The sequence below is a fragment of the Hirundo rustica genome, chromosome 1 (genome assembly GCF_015227805.2).
Source record: "Hirundo rustica isolate bHirRus1 chromosome 1, bHirRus1.pri.v3, whole genome shotgun sequence".
Lineage (NCBI taxonomy): Eukaryota > Metazoa > Chordata > Aves > Passeriformes > Hirundinidae > Hirundo > Hirundo rustica.
The window spans coordinates 106097558-106119158 of NC_053450.1; the positions used below are offsets into that span (position 1 = coordinate 106097558).

At 39.6% G+C, this 21601-nt stretch overlaps 1 protein-coding gene across 1 annotated transcript in view; it reads left to right on the top strand.

Annotated features, from left to right (window-relative positions):
* Positions 1-327: 327 nt before the first annotated feature.
* The window catches only part of CUL1 (cullin 1), a 53721-nt gene continuing 32447 nt past the window's right edge, over positions 328-21601 (top strand). The window contains exons 1-2 of the mRNA XM_040065031.1: positions 328-437; positions 16854-17146. Coding sequence (XP_039920965.1) covers positions 17007-17146 — 140 coding nt within the window. The 5' untranslated portion in view covers positions 328-437; positions 16854-17006. The remainder of the gene's footprint in view (positions 438-16853; positions 17147-21601) is intronic.

Below are 21601 nucleotides of genomic sequence, written 5' to 3' on the forward strand. Positions count from 1 at the left end.
CCGACTCATGTTGAGTTTTTCATCAACCATCACTCCCAAGTCTTTCAGCTCATCTTTCAGCTCTTCCGGCACTGGACTAGCCCGGGGAGGGGTCGGAGCAACGACCCCTCGGGCAGGGCAGGGCAGGGCCTGGCAGCCAAGGAGATGGCGGGCGGCCTCTCCCGCCGAGCGGCTCAGGCGGGTGGCCGAGCGGGCAGGCTCCACCAGAGGCCGCGGCCGAGACCAAGCCCCAGCCCCACCGGGCCCTGCCGGAGCGGGGAGCCGCAGCCCGCCCGGTTCCACCGCCCGCCGTAAGCCGGGGCGGGGCGGCTGCGAGGGGCGGCGCCTCCGCGATCCCCGGGCCGAGCCGGGGGGAGGCGGCGGCGGCGGATCCGGGCCCGGCGGAGGCGGAAGGGGCGGGCGGACGTGGCCCTGACTCTGCGGGACGCGCGATGCTGGTGAGTGCGGGGAGGCCGCGGCGTTGTGTCGCAGCGAGGCCCGGCCCAGCTTGACCCGGCCCGGCAGGGCGCGAAGGCGGCGGCGCGGGGCTCGGCACTGAGTCACGCCGCGGGGAACGGGGGAAGGGGCGGTCGGGCCCGGCCCGCCCGTCTGCCTGCCTTTCTTCTCCCGGGCGCGCTCCCGGCCCCGGAGCGCGGGGGCGGCGGTGGTGGCTGCCCGGCCCGCTGGTGGATCCGGCCCCGGAGCCGCGGGCCGGGCCGGAGCGGGGAGGCCGCGAACTGCGCACTCAGAACGCATCGTCCCCGCCGGGGTGCGGGAGCGCCCCGCTGGCTGCCCTGGCCCCGCAGGATCTGCCCGGCCGCCGGGGTCTGCTCGCTCCCTCCCTCTCTCCGTCCTTCCCCGGCCTTCCCCCGTGACCGCGGCCCCCGCATGGCCAGGGCGCCTCGGTGGCTGCCCCAGCCTTTCCGCCCCGGTGGCTCTCAGACCGTCCTCCCGCAGCCCTCGTTGTGCCTCTCGGCCCCGGGACTGCCCACCCCAGTCATCCCAGGCCCTGCTCGTCCCACGCCTCTGCCCTCTTTTTTCCCTGTGAGCTTTTGTCCATAACCTTACCGGGCACTGTTCTGGGGTGTTCACCTGCTCACTGTCCTCCCTGTCCTTTTCTGTGCTGCTTCCTTTCACCCTGTTGTATCCTAGCAATCCCCACAGCCCTAGTGATGCTCAGGTCTGTCTAAGAGCTTTTTGGTTGTACCCAGAGAAATTCCCTAGTGCCCCTAGTACCATCGTGGCTGGGGGGTATTTGCCACAGTTCGTCTTTGTCGCCTTTTCTAGCTTGCTCTTGCTCTCTAGGACTGTGCACCAGGCTTCCCCTTGTTGCCACCTACTGTTGTGGCCTTACCAGAGAAGGTGCCCCCTGTAACCTTTTGTTTGTCTGTCTATTTATTGTCTCTATCCAGGTGACTAGTCCTGCATTTTTTGTTGTTTCAAATAACCAGCTCATTTGTTTCCCTGTAACTTTGCCACTGCAAGCTAACTGTGTCCTTTTTAGGATCCTTTCCCCGTCCTTCTTGTTTCCTCTTGAAGTTATATTCCCGCACCATCATTATCCCTCTGTTACCTTTCCCCTTCCAGTTTTCTTTTTCCCAGTAACCATTTCCTTCTTCATGTTTTTTTGCCCTTCTGATCTTACTTTCCTGTCATTAAAACCTTCCTTATGATCTCACCTAATACTCTTTTCTTTCCACATACTCCTTTCCTTTGCAGATTCATATGCTGTCTCCCCACTTTGTATTTAAATCCTCTAGCTATGCCTTTGAGGAGAAAGGAATTTTACCCTAGGTTATCTGAATACTCGTCTTCTGTTTTCAGCTGGGGTAGAGTTAAACACTGAAAAGGCAGAGATGACTTGCTTGTTTTACTTTATTTTGTTTTGCTTTTTTACTTCCTCAGCAACCTTTCCCTCGGTACATGTGTTCATATATAATCACATACCTCAGCCCTAATACAGGCATGTGCCCTGGTGCTGCTCAGGGAGAAAAAAACCTCTGTATTGGAAATCCTTTTTGGCAGGACTGGGAGGAATACTCCCCAGGGGCCAGAAATACCTGGCGGCTACATGGCTTGAATTAGGCTAAATAATGTTTGTAATACCATAATGTGAATTGGTCCTTAGTTGATATGGAATGTATTTGGGATGCCTCCTCTTTGGGGAAGCAGTAAGATACTATGCAGGTACCAGGGTATGTAGCTTTTACTCACAATGAGCTGCTGTAATGTTTTGTGTTGATGGTTAGGTGCCCCTGTGGCATTGGCACTTTGTATCTCTGTTGGTGACTTGACCAGAAAGAAGTCTTTTCCGTCTGCTTTGTAACTTCTTGTTTTCAGTATTTGTTGTCCAACTTCTTATTTTGTGTCTGTCTCAGTTGCTTTGGTTTTTAAAATTGCTTACATTTCACAGTCACCTCATGACCACATATTTGAGGTGCAATTTAAACACTGAACACGCTTGCCCCGTGGAGGCATGGTGAACACATTTGATCTCGGGAGTAATTTGTACACCTAACTCTAGAATCCCGGTTCAGTGCCTTGCGTTAACAATGTCTCTGGAGGAAGCTTTCCATTGCTTATCCAGGCATCATGTAGAAAACAGTCTCTGTTTGGGTACCTATATTAGGCATATGTGTTCTACTCCTTGGCTGAAAAAGTAGTGGTTTAGCAAAAAGATTCTTCTTCCGCCTTACTCCTTTGTATACTGGCTTGAACTGAACTTAAAACTTGGGCCTGTTACTCGAACTCTCAGCATGAGAAAATTGCATTGCTTTAATTTAAATAACCTAAGTTCATTTAAGCTAAATGGATGCACATCTTTGGATACTGCTTTGGGGGTGCCTCTTTTTTGATTTAGCTTATTTGTAGTCTTGGTGCAAGCTCTTGGATTTTAGATGTATTATTGAGTCCTTAGAGAAAGTTCTCAGATACTCAGCTTAAAAAGTGTTATCCTACAACTTGTATGTTAAGATCTCGGAGTACTGCTTTTCATCTCGTGTTTCTTAGGTAGTGCCTAGTTTTGTGTAGTTACAATTATTTCAGTAGGGCCTAACTTAATGATGAGTCATATTCCAGGTGCCAGTGGTTGCATGAATTGGGAATACCTGGAATCTTCTCTCTTGCCACTGAGGTTTGGGTTTTTTTTCTTTTTTAATTAATCAAAAACCCCACAAAATTCTAGTGAATTAAACAACTTTAAAAATGTTCCAATTGCACTTAGACCACTCTCAACATCAAAAATTTGTATTTTGAATATGAAGTGAGGGATTTCCTAGTAAAAGGTCAGTATGTTACCAGCTCTGCTGTTGTACTTCCCAAGCTGTCCAATAGGGTCTGTCTCTGTGCATCAGAATTAAAACAGAGAAGGAAAACATCCTGCTTGGATGGGATATCAGGAGGATGTGCACAGGCAGCCATAGCAGCCTGCAGGTTGATACAGTCTTCCTGATGCACAGACCTGGAAGAAAAAAGAGTATGAAAAAGTTGGCTGTGGAAATTGTGCATGTGCTTTAGGAATGCATGATCTCATTTTAAACAGTATACTTAGGTGCTAGCATGTTTTTTAGGTAAGGGTACACTAATAGAAAAATTTTAGCTAACTGTATTTTTCAAGCTTATCTCCATGTAAAGAAGTGGCTGTTGGAACCAACATTTAGAGGTCTGATTACAAATTATAATCTATACAGCATGCAAACTTACTACTTTTTTGGTTTGTTATGGAGACTGCTGTTTCCCTTGCTTGATAAAGGAAAACTTTCAGTTAGAAAATATAACGACTGGAAAATTATAGAGACGTGTTGAGCTTGTCTACATGAGCAACTTATTATTTTATTGTAAGAGTTGTAAGTTTTTCAACAGAAGAACTACTAGAACAAGAACAGAGTGACTGTTCATGTTTTGACAGCGCTGCAGTCCACATCTGTTACAGACATGACTACATGACTTGGTAATAAAACTGCTCTGAGCTGATGTGCCCTGCTATAGTGCTGTAACTTGTAGCCTTTAATGTAACCACAGATTTAAACACTCGTTGCATTATCCCTGCTTCTGGAAAAAGCACTGCTTTAGAAAATGATCCGTTGTTCAGTGGGTAGTTCTCAGTCAGTTTTCTCTTTACCCACAGAACCTCTGATGTCACAAGACAGAACCTCTTCCTGTTGCTGCCTTACATCTTCTTGTAAATTATAAAAGTCAAAATCAAATACATATTTTTTAACTAAATCAAACATTGATTACATTCCACTTTATTTAATGTAGCATTTTTCAAATTCCTCTTTATCTATGAACCTTAGAAAAATGAGTTAAGGCTACTGTGGAAATAGGAAAATAATAATAATTTAACTTTGCACTTCAGGGAATAGGTATAGAGTCCTATGTAAATTTTTGCCAGAGTTGGTGTCTCTCTCTCAAAAATTGCACTACTTTCTTTGCCAGTTGTATCCCAAAGTTGTAAAAAGAAGCAGGTGATTCTCACCTTCTTGTGAGACCCTACCTGTACTGCAGTACTGCAATGAGTACTGCATCCACTTGTGTGGCACTCAGCACAAGAAAGACATGCACCTATAGGAGCAGATCCAAGGGAGGGCTGCAGAAGTGATCAGAGTAATGGAGCACTTCTCCTATAGCTGAGAGAGTTGCAGTTGTTCAACCTGCACAGGAGAAGGTTCCAGGGTGACCTTATTGAGGCTTTCATTCAGTGTATAAAGGGGGTTATGAGAAAGGTGAAGAGATACTTTTTATGAAGGCCGGTAGTGACAGGACAAAGAACATAAATTTTAAAAGGAAAGAGGGCAAGATGTTTGGTTTTGGCAGAGGAATGGCTACGAGGTGATGTTTAAAGGTGCCTTTCAACCCAAACAGTTTTATGGTTCCTGAATAAACAGTGTAACTTTGATGTGATGTTCTTCCAAAATCTCAGGGAAAATAATGATATTATCTCATTTTCTTCCCCTTTGGATTCTTCTGGTTTTAGAGTCAAAAGGTTCCCTGCTTTAGTTTGATCTAGTGGATACAAAGCATTTCTTGACAGCAAGACTAAGAATAAAGGATTAAGAAAATATATTTTCTCTGACATCTTTTTAGTCATGTGCTGGATTTGAATATCAGTTTAATACCATTGACTTCTGTTTTCATTTAAATTAGAAGTACCTAAAGGTGGTATATAATTCTCCTTGTCTTTGGATTTCATTAGATTTGCTCTAGTTTATGTTGCTGTATGTCTCAAGCTTGGTGTTATTGTGCAGAAGAAATGAATTTACATGTAGGATGGTGAGGATCATGATGGTGGAAAGTTTTTGCAGTGTGGGGAGCTTCTCACTCAGCTTGGGTAATGTACTTGTCTTTTGAAGACATGGACATGCTTCTCCCATTTTATTGGAGACTGGTGGCTTTGCTACTGGGACCCACATGTACTTGTTTAATTAATATACAAGGTCGACAAAAGTGAAGTTTTTAAATTTAAAGCAGGGATCTACAAAAATTTGGGTTATTAGTAAGGCAACTTCAGCCATAACTGAACTCAGAAACTTCTTGTATTTTTAATATGCATTTGATGGAACTTGGCTTTTTGTTGGCTTTTCTGTGTCTCAGGTTGTACAATATCTTAATGGGGATTAGAGTTCAGATCTAAGACTGGTGGTCTGACCTTACTTCACCCTGGTTTGCTCTGTATTTTAAACTTAATTTCATATGTAAATTTGCAAGCTCCTCTAGTCTCACAGACAGTGGAGGCTGTCACTTGAAAGTTTTATCTAAAGTTAGGAGGACTGAATTAGGGGGAAAAAAGGGGATTTTAGGAAATACTTCCTCATTTGTTAGCTGTTAGTGTTTTCATCTTGCTTTTCATGGTAATAATTTCATGGGCAAATGCTCTGCTTGCTTCTGCGTAGCCAAAGGATAAACTTTTCACTATACAATTGAAAATGCCTTTTTAGAATGTTTGCATTTTCTTAAAAAAACACACTGTTCTCTTACTCTTTTTTCAGAGATAACTTTGAAAAAGTTTTGTTATTTCTGAAAATGTGCCTATGCTAGGGTGCCATCAATAATAGGAGTTGTATAGAATCAAAGTTTATATCCTTAAGTAGTTGCATTGATTTTGTTAGATTCTAATGCAGACTTAGCTTTAAAACTTAATGGTGCAAGCTTAATCAACAAGAAGGAGGATTTAAATGTGGGTGTTAGGGATGTGTGGCAATTTTAACTTTTATAAAATTAAGTTAAATTGCTTCACTTCTCTACCACGGGTGCCTACTGCAGCCATTAGAGATCAAAACTGATTAAAAATTTGCTGAAAATGATACTAAATTTAAGCAGAACTAACTTTTTGTGGGGTATAAATTCTTCGCTGTAAGTTAAGGCTGTTAGAATTCAGACTTCATAGTTGAACCAGAAAAATTACATATAAATCCCTTTCTAGATTTTAATGAGAAAGTTCTCATTCTTTTTTGGGCTGACTGTATTTAGGGATCTGGAATGAAATATACGAGAGGTCTATTGCTCATTGCCAACAGTGTTTGCAGCATTACACCACAGTAGGAATCAAGATCACTAGCACATATATCTGTGAACTTAATGTAGACACAATTTAAGAGGAAAATAAAGAGGGAGCTGCTTTCACAGGTCATGATTTTGTCACATGCAGGAAATGAATATAAGTAACTGCAACAGTTCTTGATTTATCAATTATTTGTCACTTCAGAACAAAACATTAGTATTAAGGTGAATATGGGAGGAAGGCCTTCAGGATTTGAGCTGTGCTCTTGCAGTGCATTCGAATGTCTGAAAATATCAGACTGTTCACAAGATTAATCGGTGTGACTGTCATCTTTATTTATAAATTGAAGTGGCAAACTGGATTGCCTTGACCAATCGAGCTCTTGCACAAGTAATGAGAGGGAAAAAGTTGTAAAATTAGCAAGCTGTTGGGAAGAAATTCCAGCCAGAATTGGTTTTTGCTTGTTAGCAGCATGTTGATGGTTGTTTTAAAGTTATTGGTAAGAACTGCTGCCTTCCAAGGGCATAGAAAAGCTCTGGGTGAAAATTTCTGTTTGTGTCTTTAACAGGGCGCTATGAAAGTGTATGTTGTGGTGCATTAAGTGCTGTTAGAATGTTGGGGGATTTGTATTAGGGTTCAGAGGCCTGCCCTGGATGTTCTGGTGGAGGTCATGCTGGGTCTGAATCAAACTATAAGACAATATTAATGTTTTTGTGGTGGAGATCAGTAGGATTATGATGTCTTAGCTTATTAAGTTGGATTTAGTTAAAGTTTTGATGTCTGGTAAGATCTTTTGGGAAAACAGTTATGTGTAAGAATTGTCCTTGCAGGATCATTAAAGTCTATAAACTGGCCCAAGGTATTTCAGAGTTTCCAGCCTTCTGTGTTTGTTCTTTCTGAATTGCACTGGATTTAACTCCCTGCTGCTGTTGAGTTTTTTCCGTTTGTTTGTTTGGGGGGTTTTTTTGGTGGGTTTTTTTTTCCTTTTCTCTTTTCTCCTTTTTAAGAAAACAAGGTATATTACTCTGTCTTCTGCTTGGCATGTTGGGTATCTAGCAATTTTCATGGTTTGTCCTCTCTCATTTTCCTTTTCTGCATCTTTCTGACTGATTCAAGAAGTGCATCTTCTTGTGCATTGTCCTTCATTATTTATGTTTATTTGGGTTTCATTGGGCTTTGTTTAGCATTTTTCTTTCTTGTTTGTTTTGATTTTTGTTTGGGTTTGTTATGCAGGTTGTATTGTATTTAAGCCAGAAAGAAAGTGGGAATGCTCAAGGCTCTTTATCTTGTGGTGGTTTGGCCTTGGCTGGATGCCAGGTATCCACCAAAGCCCCTCCATCACTCCCCTGAAGTAGACAGGGGAGGAAAAATACAATGAAAGGCTCATGAGTTGAGACAAGGATAGGGACAGATCTCTGATTGATTACTATCATGGGCAAAGCAGACTGGACATGGGCAAATTAATTGAATTTATTTTTACTCAAAATGAGAGCAGGTTAATGAAAAGTAAAACAAATTTTTACCCATCCCACCTCTCCCTCCTTCTCAGGCTCTACCTCCTCCTCACCAGCAGCACAGGGAGACAGGGGCTGAGGTACTGTGAGTTCACCAGTTCACCAGGCTGTTTCTACCACTGTTCAGGGAGAAGAGTCCTTCCCCTGCTCTGACATGGGATCTTCCCATGGGAGACAGCTCTCCATAAACATAGCTTGCATCAGGCCTTCCCATGGGCTACAGCTCTTTGTGGACTGCTTCGATGTGGGTCTCTTTCCACAGGGTGCAGTCCCTTCAGGCACAGCCTGCTCCACCATGGGTTCCCCACAGGCTCATAAGTCCTGCCAGGAAACCTGCTCAAGCACAGGCTCCTCTCTCTGTGAGTCTGGAGGTCCCTGCTAGGAGCCTGCTCCAGCATGGGATTCCCAGGGGCTCACAGCCTTCTTTCAGGCATCCACCTGCTCAAACATGGGTCTCCTCCATGGGCTGCAGGTGGAAATTTGCACCCCTGTGGACTTCCATGGTCTGCGAATGGGTTTCTGCATCGCTGTGGTCCTCCATGGGCTGCAGGGGCACAGCTGTTTTACCATGGTCTTCACACAGGCTGTAGGGGAGTCTCCACTGACCTTGGTGTCTGCAGAGTTTCTCTCACATATTCTCATTCCTTTCTTCTCTTGAGTGCAATTACATCTGTGGAATAATTTATTTTCCTTCTTAAATAGGTACTCACAGAGATGTTACTGCCATCTCTGGTTGGCACAGCCTTAGCCAGTGGCAGATCCATCCTGGAGCTGGCTGGCATTGGCTCTCTTGGACTTTGGGGGAGCTACAGCCAGCTTCTTACAGAACTCACCACTGTAGCCCCCCGCCACTACCAAAACCTGGTCACACAAACCCACTTCTGTAAAACTTTTCTAACTTTTCTTCAGTGCCCCCATATCTTGACTTGATTCTCTTCTCCTAATCTGTAGCACTCCTTTTTCCAAGGTAAAAGCTGAGCATAATCAGTGTTTGAAAAAGCTATGAAGCACATTAAGTGCAGGCTCTGTTAAAAAATACTGTAGGGTCTGCATCCTGTTTTTACAGAGGAATATGCAAGGCTTTAGGTTAGAAAGGACATTTCAGTTTCGGAGCAATCTGCAAACTTCAGGTTAGAAAGGACATTTCAGTTTAGGAGCAATCTGCAAACTTTATGCATAGGGATTACTTCATCAACAGCAAAGTGAACTCTGAAGATGGCCAGGTAAAACTTGAAAAGTTTTACCTATATAGTACTTAAGGATTTAGTCCCTTGCAGCACTGTTTTCCAAATTGGTGTTGATGCAGTAAAACTACTGTGAAACTTAGTGGGATTCTAAGTATTGACCAGGGTTTTCTTTGGCTGGAATTGGAAAAGGGGAGTTTGCTTGTGTAGAATACAACAAGCCTTGTTGAATCTAGATCTAGCCTTTGTTTGTGAGGCAGCATGTATACGTTGGGGTTTGGTGTGGGTTGTTTGGGTTTTTTTGTATTAGTTATAGCATTATTGTAGGGTATCTACCTGTCAAAAGCTGCTGGACTTGTTTGTTTAAGGAAGACAAAGGTAAAGCCAAAAGGAAGAAATAAAGAAAGAACGTTAAAGAGCTGGTAGAAGAACTGGCAAAGAGAAAGGAAAAAGTGGCACACTCCAACTTTCTTGGTTTTCTTCTGAGGAATAGTTACTGATATTTTAAAAAAATCCTTGTATTCAGGTGTCCAGATAAACCACATCAGTTAAAAAGGCTTTTAGTGAACACAATCATGGATAATTTAAGTAAATAAGAAAAGTGTGAAAACTGCAATTCTAAGTTATTTCTATGTATTGTGTTTAAATTTGAACGTAAAAGTGAATTTTAGGGTCTTTCTAGCTGTGAAGAACTTGTCCAGGCTTTGTTTTATTTTTTCAGCTGGCAACTGTATCATTGGCACATGAAGTAATGTAGGAGTGTATTAATTACAGTGCTTTAGATGTCATTGATCAGAACTGTAAAACATGGAGGAGGGGGTGCAGGGAGAACATGGAAGCCCTAAATGAAGTCATCGTTAGGGAGATACAGTTTTAACCACACAAAATTTACACCAAATTTACACAACTTAGTCTTAAATTACTGTCAAATTACACATACTTGCTTCTGCTTTTTTTTTTTTTTTTTTTTTTTTAATGCTGCACAGATTTTTTTACCACCCAAAGACAACTTTTGGAAGGGAGGAATGCATGCATAAGTATCTGCCTTCTCTCATAATGAGCTGAATTTAACTCCCTTGAAAATAAGATGAGCTCAAGCTTTTCACACTGCATGTAACTCTATTTTGTAATAATACAGAGCAACTGAACATTGTAAATTCTGTTATTTGTCTCTTAAATATCTTTATTGAAAGGGAGAAAAAAATCTAGTATTTCTCTTCTGGTACTGATTTCTGGAGTAACCATTTTTTACAACAGTTGTGTCATTTTGCTGGGACACAGTGAAAATGTCTGCTATAGGCAGATTCTCCGGATGTTGATTAATTACACATTTGTAGCATGTGAAGTGCTGCAGACGTTATGCTTGTTCCTAGTCTTGCTTTAAAGATTGTGTCATGTGAAATGCATAAACTGTCTCCCTAGCTTATAGCCTTTATATTTAGTGGCTTGAAATAATTCTGGACAGAAATGTGAGTGCTGTATAATGTTGTATGCAGGACCATGGCTCAACTAAGCAATATTACAGTTTAGAGCTCATAATGCTAACCTCAACCGAAGTCAAGTAAACACAAAATTAATTTGCAGGTACATGGATATGAAAGGTGTCTTTGGAATCATAAATTGTGAGTGCGAGTGATTATAGGGACAAAATAGAAATATTTCCATTCTATCAGACAAATATGTGCTGAAATAGAGGTTGCATCCTTTAGGAGTCGAGGCATTTTTTGACCTGGAAGAAGGTTCAAAGAGCTTATGAATTGTAAAGGTAAAGAAGCAAAAGTTGAAAAAAACCAAATTTTAAATCTCTCCCCACCTTATACTTAAATACCTATGTAAGTATGTATACCTATATAAGTATACAAGTATATACTTATGTAAGGCTCCCAGCACTTACATCTAATTAATCATGTAGATTGTATCTTACATACTAACTCCACAGCATGGAGGGAGGTATATTGTTCTTAGCTCTGTACTTAGCATTTGCATGCCTTTTTCAAAAGGTGTTTGCATGCCTTCGAGAAGAGTCTTAAACCCGGATTGTAGGCTGGATCATTGGCAGTGTCCTTCCTATCTCCGAAACTGTCCATGTTTGGTAAGAGGGGATGTACGAATACTGAATTGGGTATTTTGGTTGCATGAGGTGTTTGGTTTATTTTTTGGTATGTTTTGTAACACGCTTAATGATGAAAAAAGAGGTGTACCTTTGGATGGGTATTGCAAGGCAAAAACTTGTCAAATATTTTGATAGGGTAATACTAAGGGTCACTTCAGCTGTATCCATTTTGAAATTTACATCAGCTAGAGTATAAAGTAGCATGCAATGTTTTAAGTTGTTTTTAAAATAATTTAAGAACAAGCACACAGCTTGTGCTAGACCAAAGGTGGCGTTTAGTGTGCTTCTGTTTCAGTTTTGTTAAAACACTTACGCGCTTGTGTCATATAGTGTTCAATCAGTATTGAATATCTTGGGTAATCTGAGTAGTTGCCTAGATTCTGTGAAGAGACTTTGAGGGAGTAAAACTGGTCAGGAACTAAGGCTGAGTGTTGCTGTTTGGTGAACACAAGAGCATCTGTTGAATTTCCTGGATCAGACTTGCTGAAATACAGCAGCAGGAGAGCAGAATAAAGTAAGTTAGAGGAGTTGGGCTGGAAAAACGTGGAGAAAAGGGTTTAACAAGAGGAATTTCATCCTGCATTTTTAAGGGAGTGCCTGTACTAAATTTAGTCATTTTTCTTGACTTTCAGTACCAAAGATTAAACTTTTATTATGCTTTATTCTCTTAGCCCAGATGGTTGATATTTTGGTTTTTGTGGCCATTAAAGTGAGCATGGTCACCGCACCAATTTTTATGAAAGATATCAACCTGCAGCCACTGTCCAAATGAACTAGTACTGTACTCTTGTTACTGGAGAACTTGCATTCAGTTTTAGAAAATGCATTTGAGGCAGTGTACAGAGGTGAAATTCTGACTTTTAATACATATACTTATAAACTTTGGAAACTTCATAATGCTGAAGGTTTTTGAACTTACTTTTAGTGACATTCATTCTGCCACAGCTTATTAGTCAAATTTGCTTCTCTTCACAAATGGGTTTGGGTTTAGTATGATTAAAGCCAGTCACTTAAATTCATGTTATTAGACAGGACAAGAATGTTCTCCTCATATTTGAAATTAGACAAAAGATAAAATAAGTCTGGAGGTTGTGCCTCTTTGTTGCATCTTTAAAACCGTGCTATCTGGGCTCTTGTGTCAGCTGGGAAACCTTGCTCTGAACCTGTAAGTTCTTGCTGTGCAAGAAGCTGACAAGTTCAAATCCTATCTGTAATCACTGAAGTAAACTATCTTGAAGTATGTAATTTAGAAATAAGGGGTTGTGTGGCCTTGGAGCTGTAAAGATGAAAGTTGTATTGTGTTAGGATGTACAAATTAGGTATTTGCTCCAGCACATGGTGTGGGATGCTAAAATTCTGGTGGGGTTTATTATGTTTTTTAGATAAACGCAGAGTTAACTTTCACATTTTCCTGAAGATCTCTTCCAGCATATACATAATTTTCCAAAGAGGTGGGATATCTAAATAAATATTCTTTATTATTAGATTATTAATAAAAACAAGCCCAGTGTTTTACAATGCAATGCATTTCTTTGCATATGAGGTTTATCTATCATGATGTGTGTCCCCAAGTAATGAAAAAGAGGGAGTAACATTTAAGTCCTTCAAGGCTGTTTTAAAGTTTTGGCAGAAGTGTTACCTCCTTTTGTTTGGACTGTTTTAATTGCCATACTTGAATGCGGGGTTGAAAATTGGCTGGTGTTGAACACGATCATCCTGCTGCATCAAACTGTGCATATATTGTCTGGAAACTGCAGGGGTAATATTTCTCATGCAAATATAGCTGTTTCTGAAACTATAATGAAGGCTGGGTTCCCTGGTCCAAAGCTACTTAGTGGATGTTGCAACTCAGGCAGCTGGTTTTATCCTTGAAGCAGGTCAGCAGCAAGTCCGATCTGTTTGTGGGAGAAAGCGCAGTGATGGTCAGTTCAAGACCTGCTTGTGCATAGTCCTGCCAAGGGCACTTTGCAAGGGGGAGATCTCACTGATTTAAAGGTCATGACTTAATGGTGAAGTTTTAATTCAGGGAGTTGTGCACAGCCTGGGCACTGAGAAATCTGGTTTAGGAACTCTTTCTCCCTCTTTTTAGCAATTGGCATGTTGGGTGAAGAGATGCAATGTAACTACTGTGGACTTGAATTGACCTTTGACGGATTTTTTGTATGTGAATCAGAATAATAGCACTTCTTCCATGAAATAGAATTTCATATGTTTATGTATAATAGCAACTGTGCCAAGTAACAAAGCCTTGTGTTACCCCTGCTCTTTCTATCAATTTAATACCATAGTTTAGTTAACCACTAAGTAGGAATAGATCTTTTCATAAATATGCTTTTGTAGGAATACATCTTTTCATAAATAGGCTTTTGTAGTTAAAGTATTCTTATGAATTGAATTTTTTTTCTTGTTAAAGTAATATATTGATAACTACCTTTTTACTTTTCTGCACATGAATAAATCTGGAAAATGATAGTAGCTTATAGAATTATTCATCTGTTGCTCTATTTTCTGATTGTTAACCAGTAATTAACTGTAAGAAGTAAATTGTTTGAGTCTAGGAAGTTAGTGAGATGGTACTGTCATTATGTATTCAAGTGTTTAATTGCAAAATTCAAATTGGAAACCAACCAGAGGATAGTGAGGTAGTGTCAAATGCAGTGGATTTATGACTTACAAAGAATATTTTTATATAGTGGACTGCATGAGAAAATAAAAACCAAAATTAAGTTCCTTTTCATAGCATTGTTTTTAGTAGCTGCATCCGGTCTTAAATACAGAGGTTTACTTTAGAGGAAGGGAAGGGAAAATTAATCAAGTGTGAATGAGGAACACTTTGAATTGAAAAGATTCTGGGAAAAGGTACTATTTGTAGATGCACCCAGCTTCATAAAAACTAGGAGATGTTTAATTAGAGAATAGAGTTAAATATTTCCATCATCATGGAGGAGGAAACTCAACATCTGCTGCTTATGCTATCTAGCAAGGGGTTGGCCTTCTGCTAGAAGCTCTTACACAGCAATGAAGTATTTTGCATTAGGCATATCAACATGTTTTTACACAAATGCACTCTAACCCTAGGCTGCTTGCAATTGGCAGATTAATAAGTGAGTGACAGTCAGTTAATTCTTACATGTACTGCAGTTGTCATGGGTTGCAGATTCCAGAACCATGTCTTCTTTAGTACCAGATTTAAGAAATTCAGAGCGTTTCTGCTCTCCTGGATTGTAGACATTGATTTATTTTTCTTCCTTTTATTGCAATGCTGGCTTAGGATCACAGTCCAAGACTGTGGGTGTGTAACATGCACAGAGTATTTCCCGCAGTGGAGGTGAATGGCCACTTGTGGACTTTTGCTCTTCCTGGCTTTGGTTGCTTAGTCCTGAAAGTCCATCTTCAGTAGTACTGCAGCAGGTTCGATTTCCAGAAATTAAAGAAGTTAAATACAAGCAAGGTATGATCTAGATCGCACTTCAGCATTATGATGCATAATTGTCATGTGTCTTTAATAAGTAGCTTGCTTATTAATTAGAGAAATTAGAGAAACAAAAATGGCAGGGTTGAATTTTAGGCATGTGTTTTCTAAGATGTATATTGATTGAATTCTTGCTTTTCCACCTAGTCCTCTGAGTAACTGTTTCCCCTGTAAAAAAGAAAATAAGCTACATAATCAATTGTATGTCAGATTAAAATGAGACAGTACTTGTTGCTCAGGCTCACATAATGAAAATACTCCTTGGTGTTTTCACTTAGAGCTTGAGATTTAAATGTGTATGGGTGATGGGAAAGCAAAGGACTGTGAGGAGTGGTCATTTTTGTGTTACTGTAGTAAGACAGTCATTGACTGAAAAGAATGAAAAAATGTCTCTTATCTCAGTTGGTCTTTTTAGGGTCCAGAAGAAAAGGCAGAGGAGAACTTCAGATAGTTGGGTGGAGGTCAGGGAGGGTATAACAGAATACTTGATCTTCAAAACTCTGTGAAACCTGGAGTGGAACATAGAATTGCCTAGAAGTTTGACTTAACAGTAGGTTCTGAAGGAATATATTTTATTTTCTGCTGCTCAGAGATCAAGAACAAATAATAGGATTTCTTCAGTCTCAGCCTATACTATTCTTGAAATTATGGAAGGGTTCATATGAGCCTTGGATGACAGCTTTATCATAAAGCTGTATTGTCTGTAGAAGAATGGAAAGCCATGATGAGTCACTGTGGTTTGAGTATTCCAGTCAATGAATTCTAGGGTGCAGAATGATAGAGTGGTTTGGTCTGGAAGGGATCATTTAGTCTAGTCTCCTTGTCTTGGGCAAGGACACCTTCCCCTAGATCAGGTTGTTCCAAGCTCCTTTCAACATGGCCTTAAACACTGCCAGCGTCTGGCATCTGCAACTCCTCTGGGCAGCCTGTTCCAGTGTCTCACCACCACCCTCACAGTAAAGAATTTCCTCCTTATATCCACTCTGAATCTGCCCTGGTTTAATTTAAAACCATTGACCCTTCTCCTGTAACTACAGTTGCTAGTCTTTCTCCATGTTTCTTATAAGCTCCCTATATGAGTGGAAAGACTTCAGTAAGATTAAGTTGGTCATGGCTTAGTACTAGTCTATTACTTGTGGGCTAACTTTTTACATTGTCATTTTCTGATATGTTCTTAATTTTGTTGCTTTGGAGGATAAGACGTCAAAATTGCAAACATATTTTTATGGACTTGTGTGATAATGGATCTTCTCTGCTTGATGTTTTCAGTGGGCCTTTCCAGGTGAATGTGTTCCTTCTCCATTATATCACAAAGCTGATGAATTGGTAGCTATCTTTTCACTATGTTCCAAACTTTGTGCATTTAAAACCCATGGGACTGGTGTTTTTCCTACTTTATGATTGTTTCATTCACAATTTATTCAATATTTGTTCTGTGTACTCCTATTAGTAGTTCTTTCTTCCCACCATTGTTGACTGTATGTTCTCTTGCTGGTAAAATGGCATTGAAGGAAGTAGTGTTCTTCTGCTTAGCAAAGAAATTAATGTAAGCTTATGCTTGCCAGATAGAAAAATTCTCTGCTACCAAAAAGCCTTGGCCTGTAATAGAATCTCAAGTCTGGAAGAGTTATTGATAACTGAAGAAAAGTTATTCGTACCGTCTTCTGGTTAATCTTTGATACCCATGAGGATGTTTGTTAAACAATGAGCTACCACAGAACCTAGAGTTGCTCCGAAGTACTGAGTTGTACTGTTGAATGGGAAGAAACTATTTGCCCTTGCTGATAAATAGTGTCTGCTGCTTGGAAGGCTTTTTACTGCTATGTTTCCTTGTTAGCATTAGGTTTCTGTTGTCAGCTGCGCTGGTCTGAGTACCTACAGCCTTTGGATAACTCTGGGTAATAACTGTCTCATTTTTTAGTGAACTGCTGAATTGCAAAATTATGTTCCTTAGTTTTGGTATTTCACATCTTGAGATGGATTTCTCATCTATGTAAACCACAATGTTTCAGTGAAATAATAAATTTTGTATCTTTAGAGTGGATAAATTTAGACTGTCATATAATGTGTATGTTTTCTTTTCCTATTGCAGGTTATCTTCCTGGGAACCATCACCTTTTGTGTGTAAAGAATATCTCGCTGAGTTGCCGCCCCTGAGTTTAGAATGTTACTTTACTTGTGATTCTGATGGAGGAATAACAAGAGCTCAGGCTGCTGCACTGGAAGACTTTACAGGAAATACAAAATGTCATCAAATAGGAGTCAGAACCCACATGGACTTAAACAGATTGGTCTTGACCAGATATGGGATGACCTAAGAGCTGGAATTCAACAGGTTTACACCAGACAAAGTATGGCGAAATCCAGATACATGGAACTCTACACGTATCCTGGTGCCTATGATAGTGCTTTCACTGCTAGTAGATTAGAGATAGCTTTTTACTTTTTTAGACACAAAATTGCTCCATAAGTATTTCACTTAATAGTTTTTAAGAATGCATGGGTTTGTTTCGAAGATTGGCCTTTTCTGTTTAGTATTACTGGCAAATAGCAGGAACATTCTGTTGTCTGGAAAACTGGCTTCCATAATTATTAAGGCTACCTCTATTTCAGGTTTGATTGCTATTATCTTTAATAGAACACATATTTAAAGAGATCTTATTATTAGGACAAATTTTGAATCCACAACGCACATAAAGAAAACAGAAATTCTTCTTTTTTCTGTTAGTCTCTGGCATTATACTTTGGGTCTTACGGATAATCATGTCCAGTTACTTGGAAAATTTCAGTTGTCATTCTCTATGTAATACTTCACTCTTGACTTGATTGTCTAATTTTCTAGCTGGAATGAGAATGTCTACAGTGGATTTTGCTTTAATTCCTAGCTTGCATCAGAGAACTGTTTTCTGGCATCTCCCTATTCTGGCATCTCATTTTAAGATGCTGGAAGGGGGTTCACCTCCTTGTACAAATGCGCTGAGGTACTGTTTGGAAGTCTTTAGGAATCTTGTTTCTGTCAGGTAGTGCTTACGGATTTTTTTTAAAACTAATTTGAAGAAGAAATTAGTCTCTTGTTGTATCATAGCTTCGGTGTTTGACTTTAGGACTTTATTTAAAATGGAGAGGAAATTCTTTTTTATTTCGCCTATAAGGTGGCATGTAATGGATTCGATGACCTTTCTTTTGCACCATTTGTTCTGCCTTGCCTCTTGTAACCTTGTATTGCATGGTAAAGTCAGCACTGCTTAAGAAGGTGGTGGTCTACACCCTTTGCTGTGCATATGATAGAAATGATGTCTGAATACATTTCCTATCATTAAGTAGTTCTACTGGTTTTCTCTATCAGTATTTAGACTTGTGTTTTTTAATGAGGTTGTTATTCTGAACTAAGGTCTGTAGCTTTTGCTGGAACTGATTTGGAATTCCAGCATATAAAATTTTACTCTGTTTTATTTTTTTTGAAAGGACTGAGCTTTTAGAAGAGAAAGATTCTTGAAGGCTATAAACCAGTCAATTCTTCATAGCTTGAAGTCTATAAACTGGTCAGTTCTGTAGCTCCCTGGACTTTGTAAGGAGGTAGAAAAGTTTTTCTGTACCTGTAATCTTAGCATCAACGTGTAATCTTTTCTATTTGTGCCAGCAGAATCCATGCTCCAGGGCATGGTGGGAGAAGCCCTTAGTAGCTTGCTGAGTGTTTCTAGGATACTTCTTTGATAGTGATGGGAAGATGAAATAACATTTGTTTAGGGTCAGAACTTTTCCTAAGATTTAAAATTAGTGATTTTTTGCAGCACTAGGTTCAACATTGGTTTTGACTCTGTGAAACAAGTCTGTAAAAGTTGAATGTCTGATAGAAAATTGGCATGTGTAGTAGAACCTCTGAGAGTTTTTTCTTCTGAGTGACTTTAATATATTCTTGTTGGTGAGGTCTGTTAAGCAGGGCAGCTGAAGACTAAGTACTGATTATAATGGTAATGGTAAGACACTGGCTTTTTCCCTCTCCTGATGTTCTCAAAGATGCTCAGAATGAAGCTGTAAAAGATACGCTGTCTGTTAGTTACTCATTTCCTCCTTGCTTCTCCTTCAAGGAATTGTTGGTTCGAAAATAAGGACTGTTTTTGTTAATTTTGTAAGTGAATTAATTTAGGGGCTAATTTTGGTGGTCAGCTTGGATTAATATAATAGTTCAATAACTCAGAGTGTGATACTGGTTAGGCTGAGTATTTAATCTACTATATAAAGATAGTAATGCATTTTGCATCCTATACCAAGTACATGTGTTCAAAAGTTGTACTTAAAAGATTACACCCCTTTCAAAGCAGTAACTGCTTTTGCTCAGTCTTTGTGCAGCAAGTCTTGTAGTCTGGTGGACTTTTATTCCAGGAAGCTTTGCTTATCAACCAGCTTAGTTTGGAAAGCAGAACAGCTGCAGATGAGTTTCAGCTGCAGCTGTAATTGGTCTGAAGATCAGCCCTACTTACAAGAATGTCTTGACAATTGACAGTTTAGTCTTTCCTCATCCTCTTTTGTTCTCTTTCTCTCTTTCCCCACCCACCCCCTTTTTTTTCTTGTCAGGATGTTGCTCCTGCAGATTTCGTTTCATCCCTCTAATTTATAAGAGAGGAGCCGTGCATACAAGCAAACCTACCTTCAGTCCTATATCTGCTATCAATTTTTCAATCAAAATTGATTGGAGATGTAGAAGATTTTGTTGTGCCTTGGTCTAGTCTGTCTGGAAAAGAATTACAATAGTTATGCAATTCAAGCAGTTCGGGCCTCTGTCAAACCTGCACTTGTTTTCTTTGTTTAGAGGGTCTCTTTTTGTGAAACACTAAATTCAGTCTCTTGACTACAGGCTGGAGTCTGTGCTTAAGGTGGGTTTTTTCCCCTTCATTTCAGTGGGAGCAGAAACAAGTTGATTATTCTAGGAGTTTTCTAGATCTGAGAATATTGAAGAGGTAAATGAAAAATTTTGGTTTTGAACGGTGTTTACCAAGTTTCTCATTCATACTTCTTGTAATTTAGATTTATTTGTGATTTTAATTGCAAGGTACCTTTTTTTGTGAGATCAGATGAGCATGTATTTCCTTCTTGTGTGGTTTGTTGTTTTGGTGTATCGTTTTTTTCTCCGAAATATGAGATTCTTGAAAATGAAATCTATGATGTTTTTCTGTTCCTACCCAGATATGATGTAATTTTTAATACTGAAGAGCCTAATCGCTCCTACAACAGTAACATCATCTGACAACCAGTATTACCAGCTAACTCAGAATTACATGCCAAAATTGACTTTATGCCAAGAGAGAAATAGTCAATAAAATTCAATAGATTTCTAGGAACGATAGACCTAACAGCACTACTAATACTGTGAGGGAAAGGCCTGTGCACCCTGTTTTCCTTTTATTGATTATTTGTTTGGAGGCTGTGAACCACAGGACTCGCTTATAAAAGTCAGTGTTGGTGGTGTATATATACAGAACATCTCCTGGTGGCATTTAGTCTGTTTGGAGGAAACCTCAATTAGTCTGTTCAAGAGAGGTCGGTACTTTTGTATAGCAAGTTTTGAGTTTCTGTTTTGTGTTGTTGGTTGAAAAGCTATTACTTGATTTACTAGAATTATTCTTAGAACTCAACTTGCTTGTCTTTATAGCCAACTCTTCTTAACTCCATTTGACACTGATAAAATATTCACACATCTTGTGCTATTTTCTTCTCTTTTGGCAGAAATTGATGTCCATTTGTCAAACTAGTTGTATGGTGAGCCTGCAGTATGTTTTCCTCAGACCTCATGATATGAGAAAATGAATTGGGGTTTACTCAACATTTGTATTGAAACTTAATGGAGAGAAAGAAAGTGTTCTGTTATGTTTCTTGTTTTATGTATCTTAAGAAGATTCTCAGGCCAAGTGCTAAAACGTCAGAAAACTTTGCCACACTGTATCAAAGTGGTTTCACTTTTCTCAGTGGCTTAGACAAAGAGCTGAGTAACTTCCCTAAAATACTCACTTTTTTTTGTCGAAGGACACATCAACAATTTTCAGATAGCATTGGTGAATGGGAGGATTAGTGGTGTGCTTCTCTGTTGTATTTGTGCAGTGTTTATTTGAAATGGCAAAATTTTGACATAAACTTTTGCTTTCATTCCTCTGATTTACAAAACATAACCTGAGAATCATTTTTAGGGATTGTTTTAAACAATGGAATTAATTTATGCCTGTACAGAACAGATTAATCCTTTTGTCCATGTTTAAATATTTAAAGAAAATTTGAAAAAAATAAGGTGAATTTAAAGATTCCAATTGCTATTAACTTTTAACAGCTAAGATTTATATCTGCATGAGGATATCTTAAAATGTTTTTATTGATAAGAAGAGTTTATAATACTGTGGAAGGTATGATGTGGTTGTTTAATTAAGATATAAATGGCAATGTCCAGATTGCAGTGTTCAGATTGGTTTTCAAAGTCTTTCAGATGTTACATACATAAAAATTACACTGTTGATCTCAACAGGTTCCTAGAATACATTTGAGTAGTTGCTTGGCATCATTATCATATAGGTCTTACATGGAAATTTGAAGTAAATTACTGATTTTATTGTGACTTAAAATTTGCTCAAATCTTACACAGTAAATTGGATCTTACAAATGTGTTTCTTGTATTTCATTATTAGCCATCATTAGTAAATATTTCCAAAATAATTGCTTGAAGTTCATCAAGGATAGGTAAAGGCTAGGCTGTTCTGTCACATTTCATTATTTTATGAAAAATCCTTGCTTATTGTGATTCAGTTTTGTCAACTTATTTTAACAAAGTGGTGCTACTGAATATCCACTGGATCA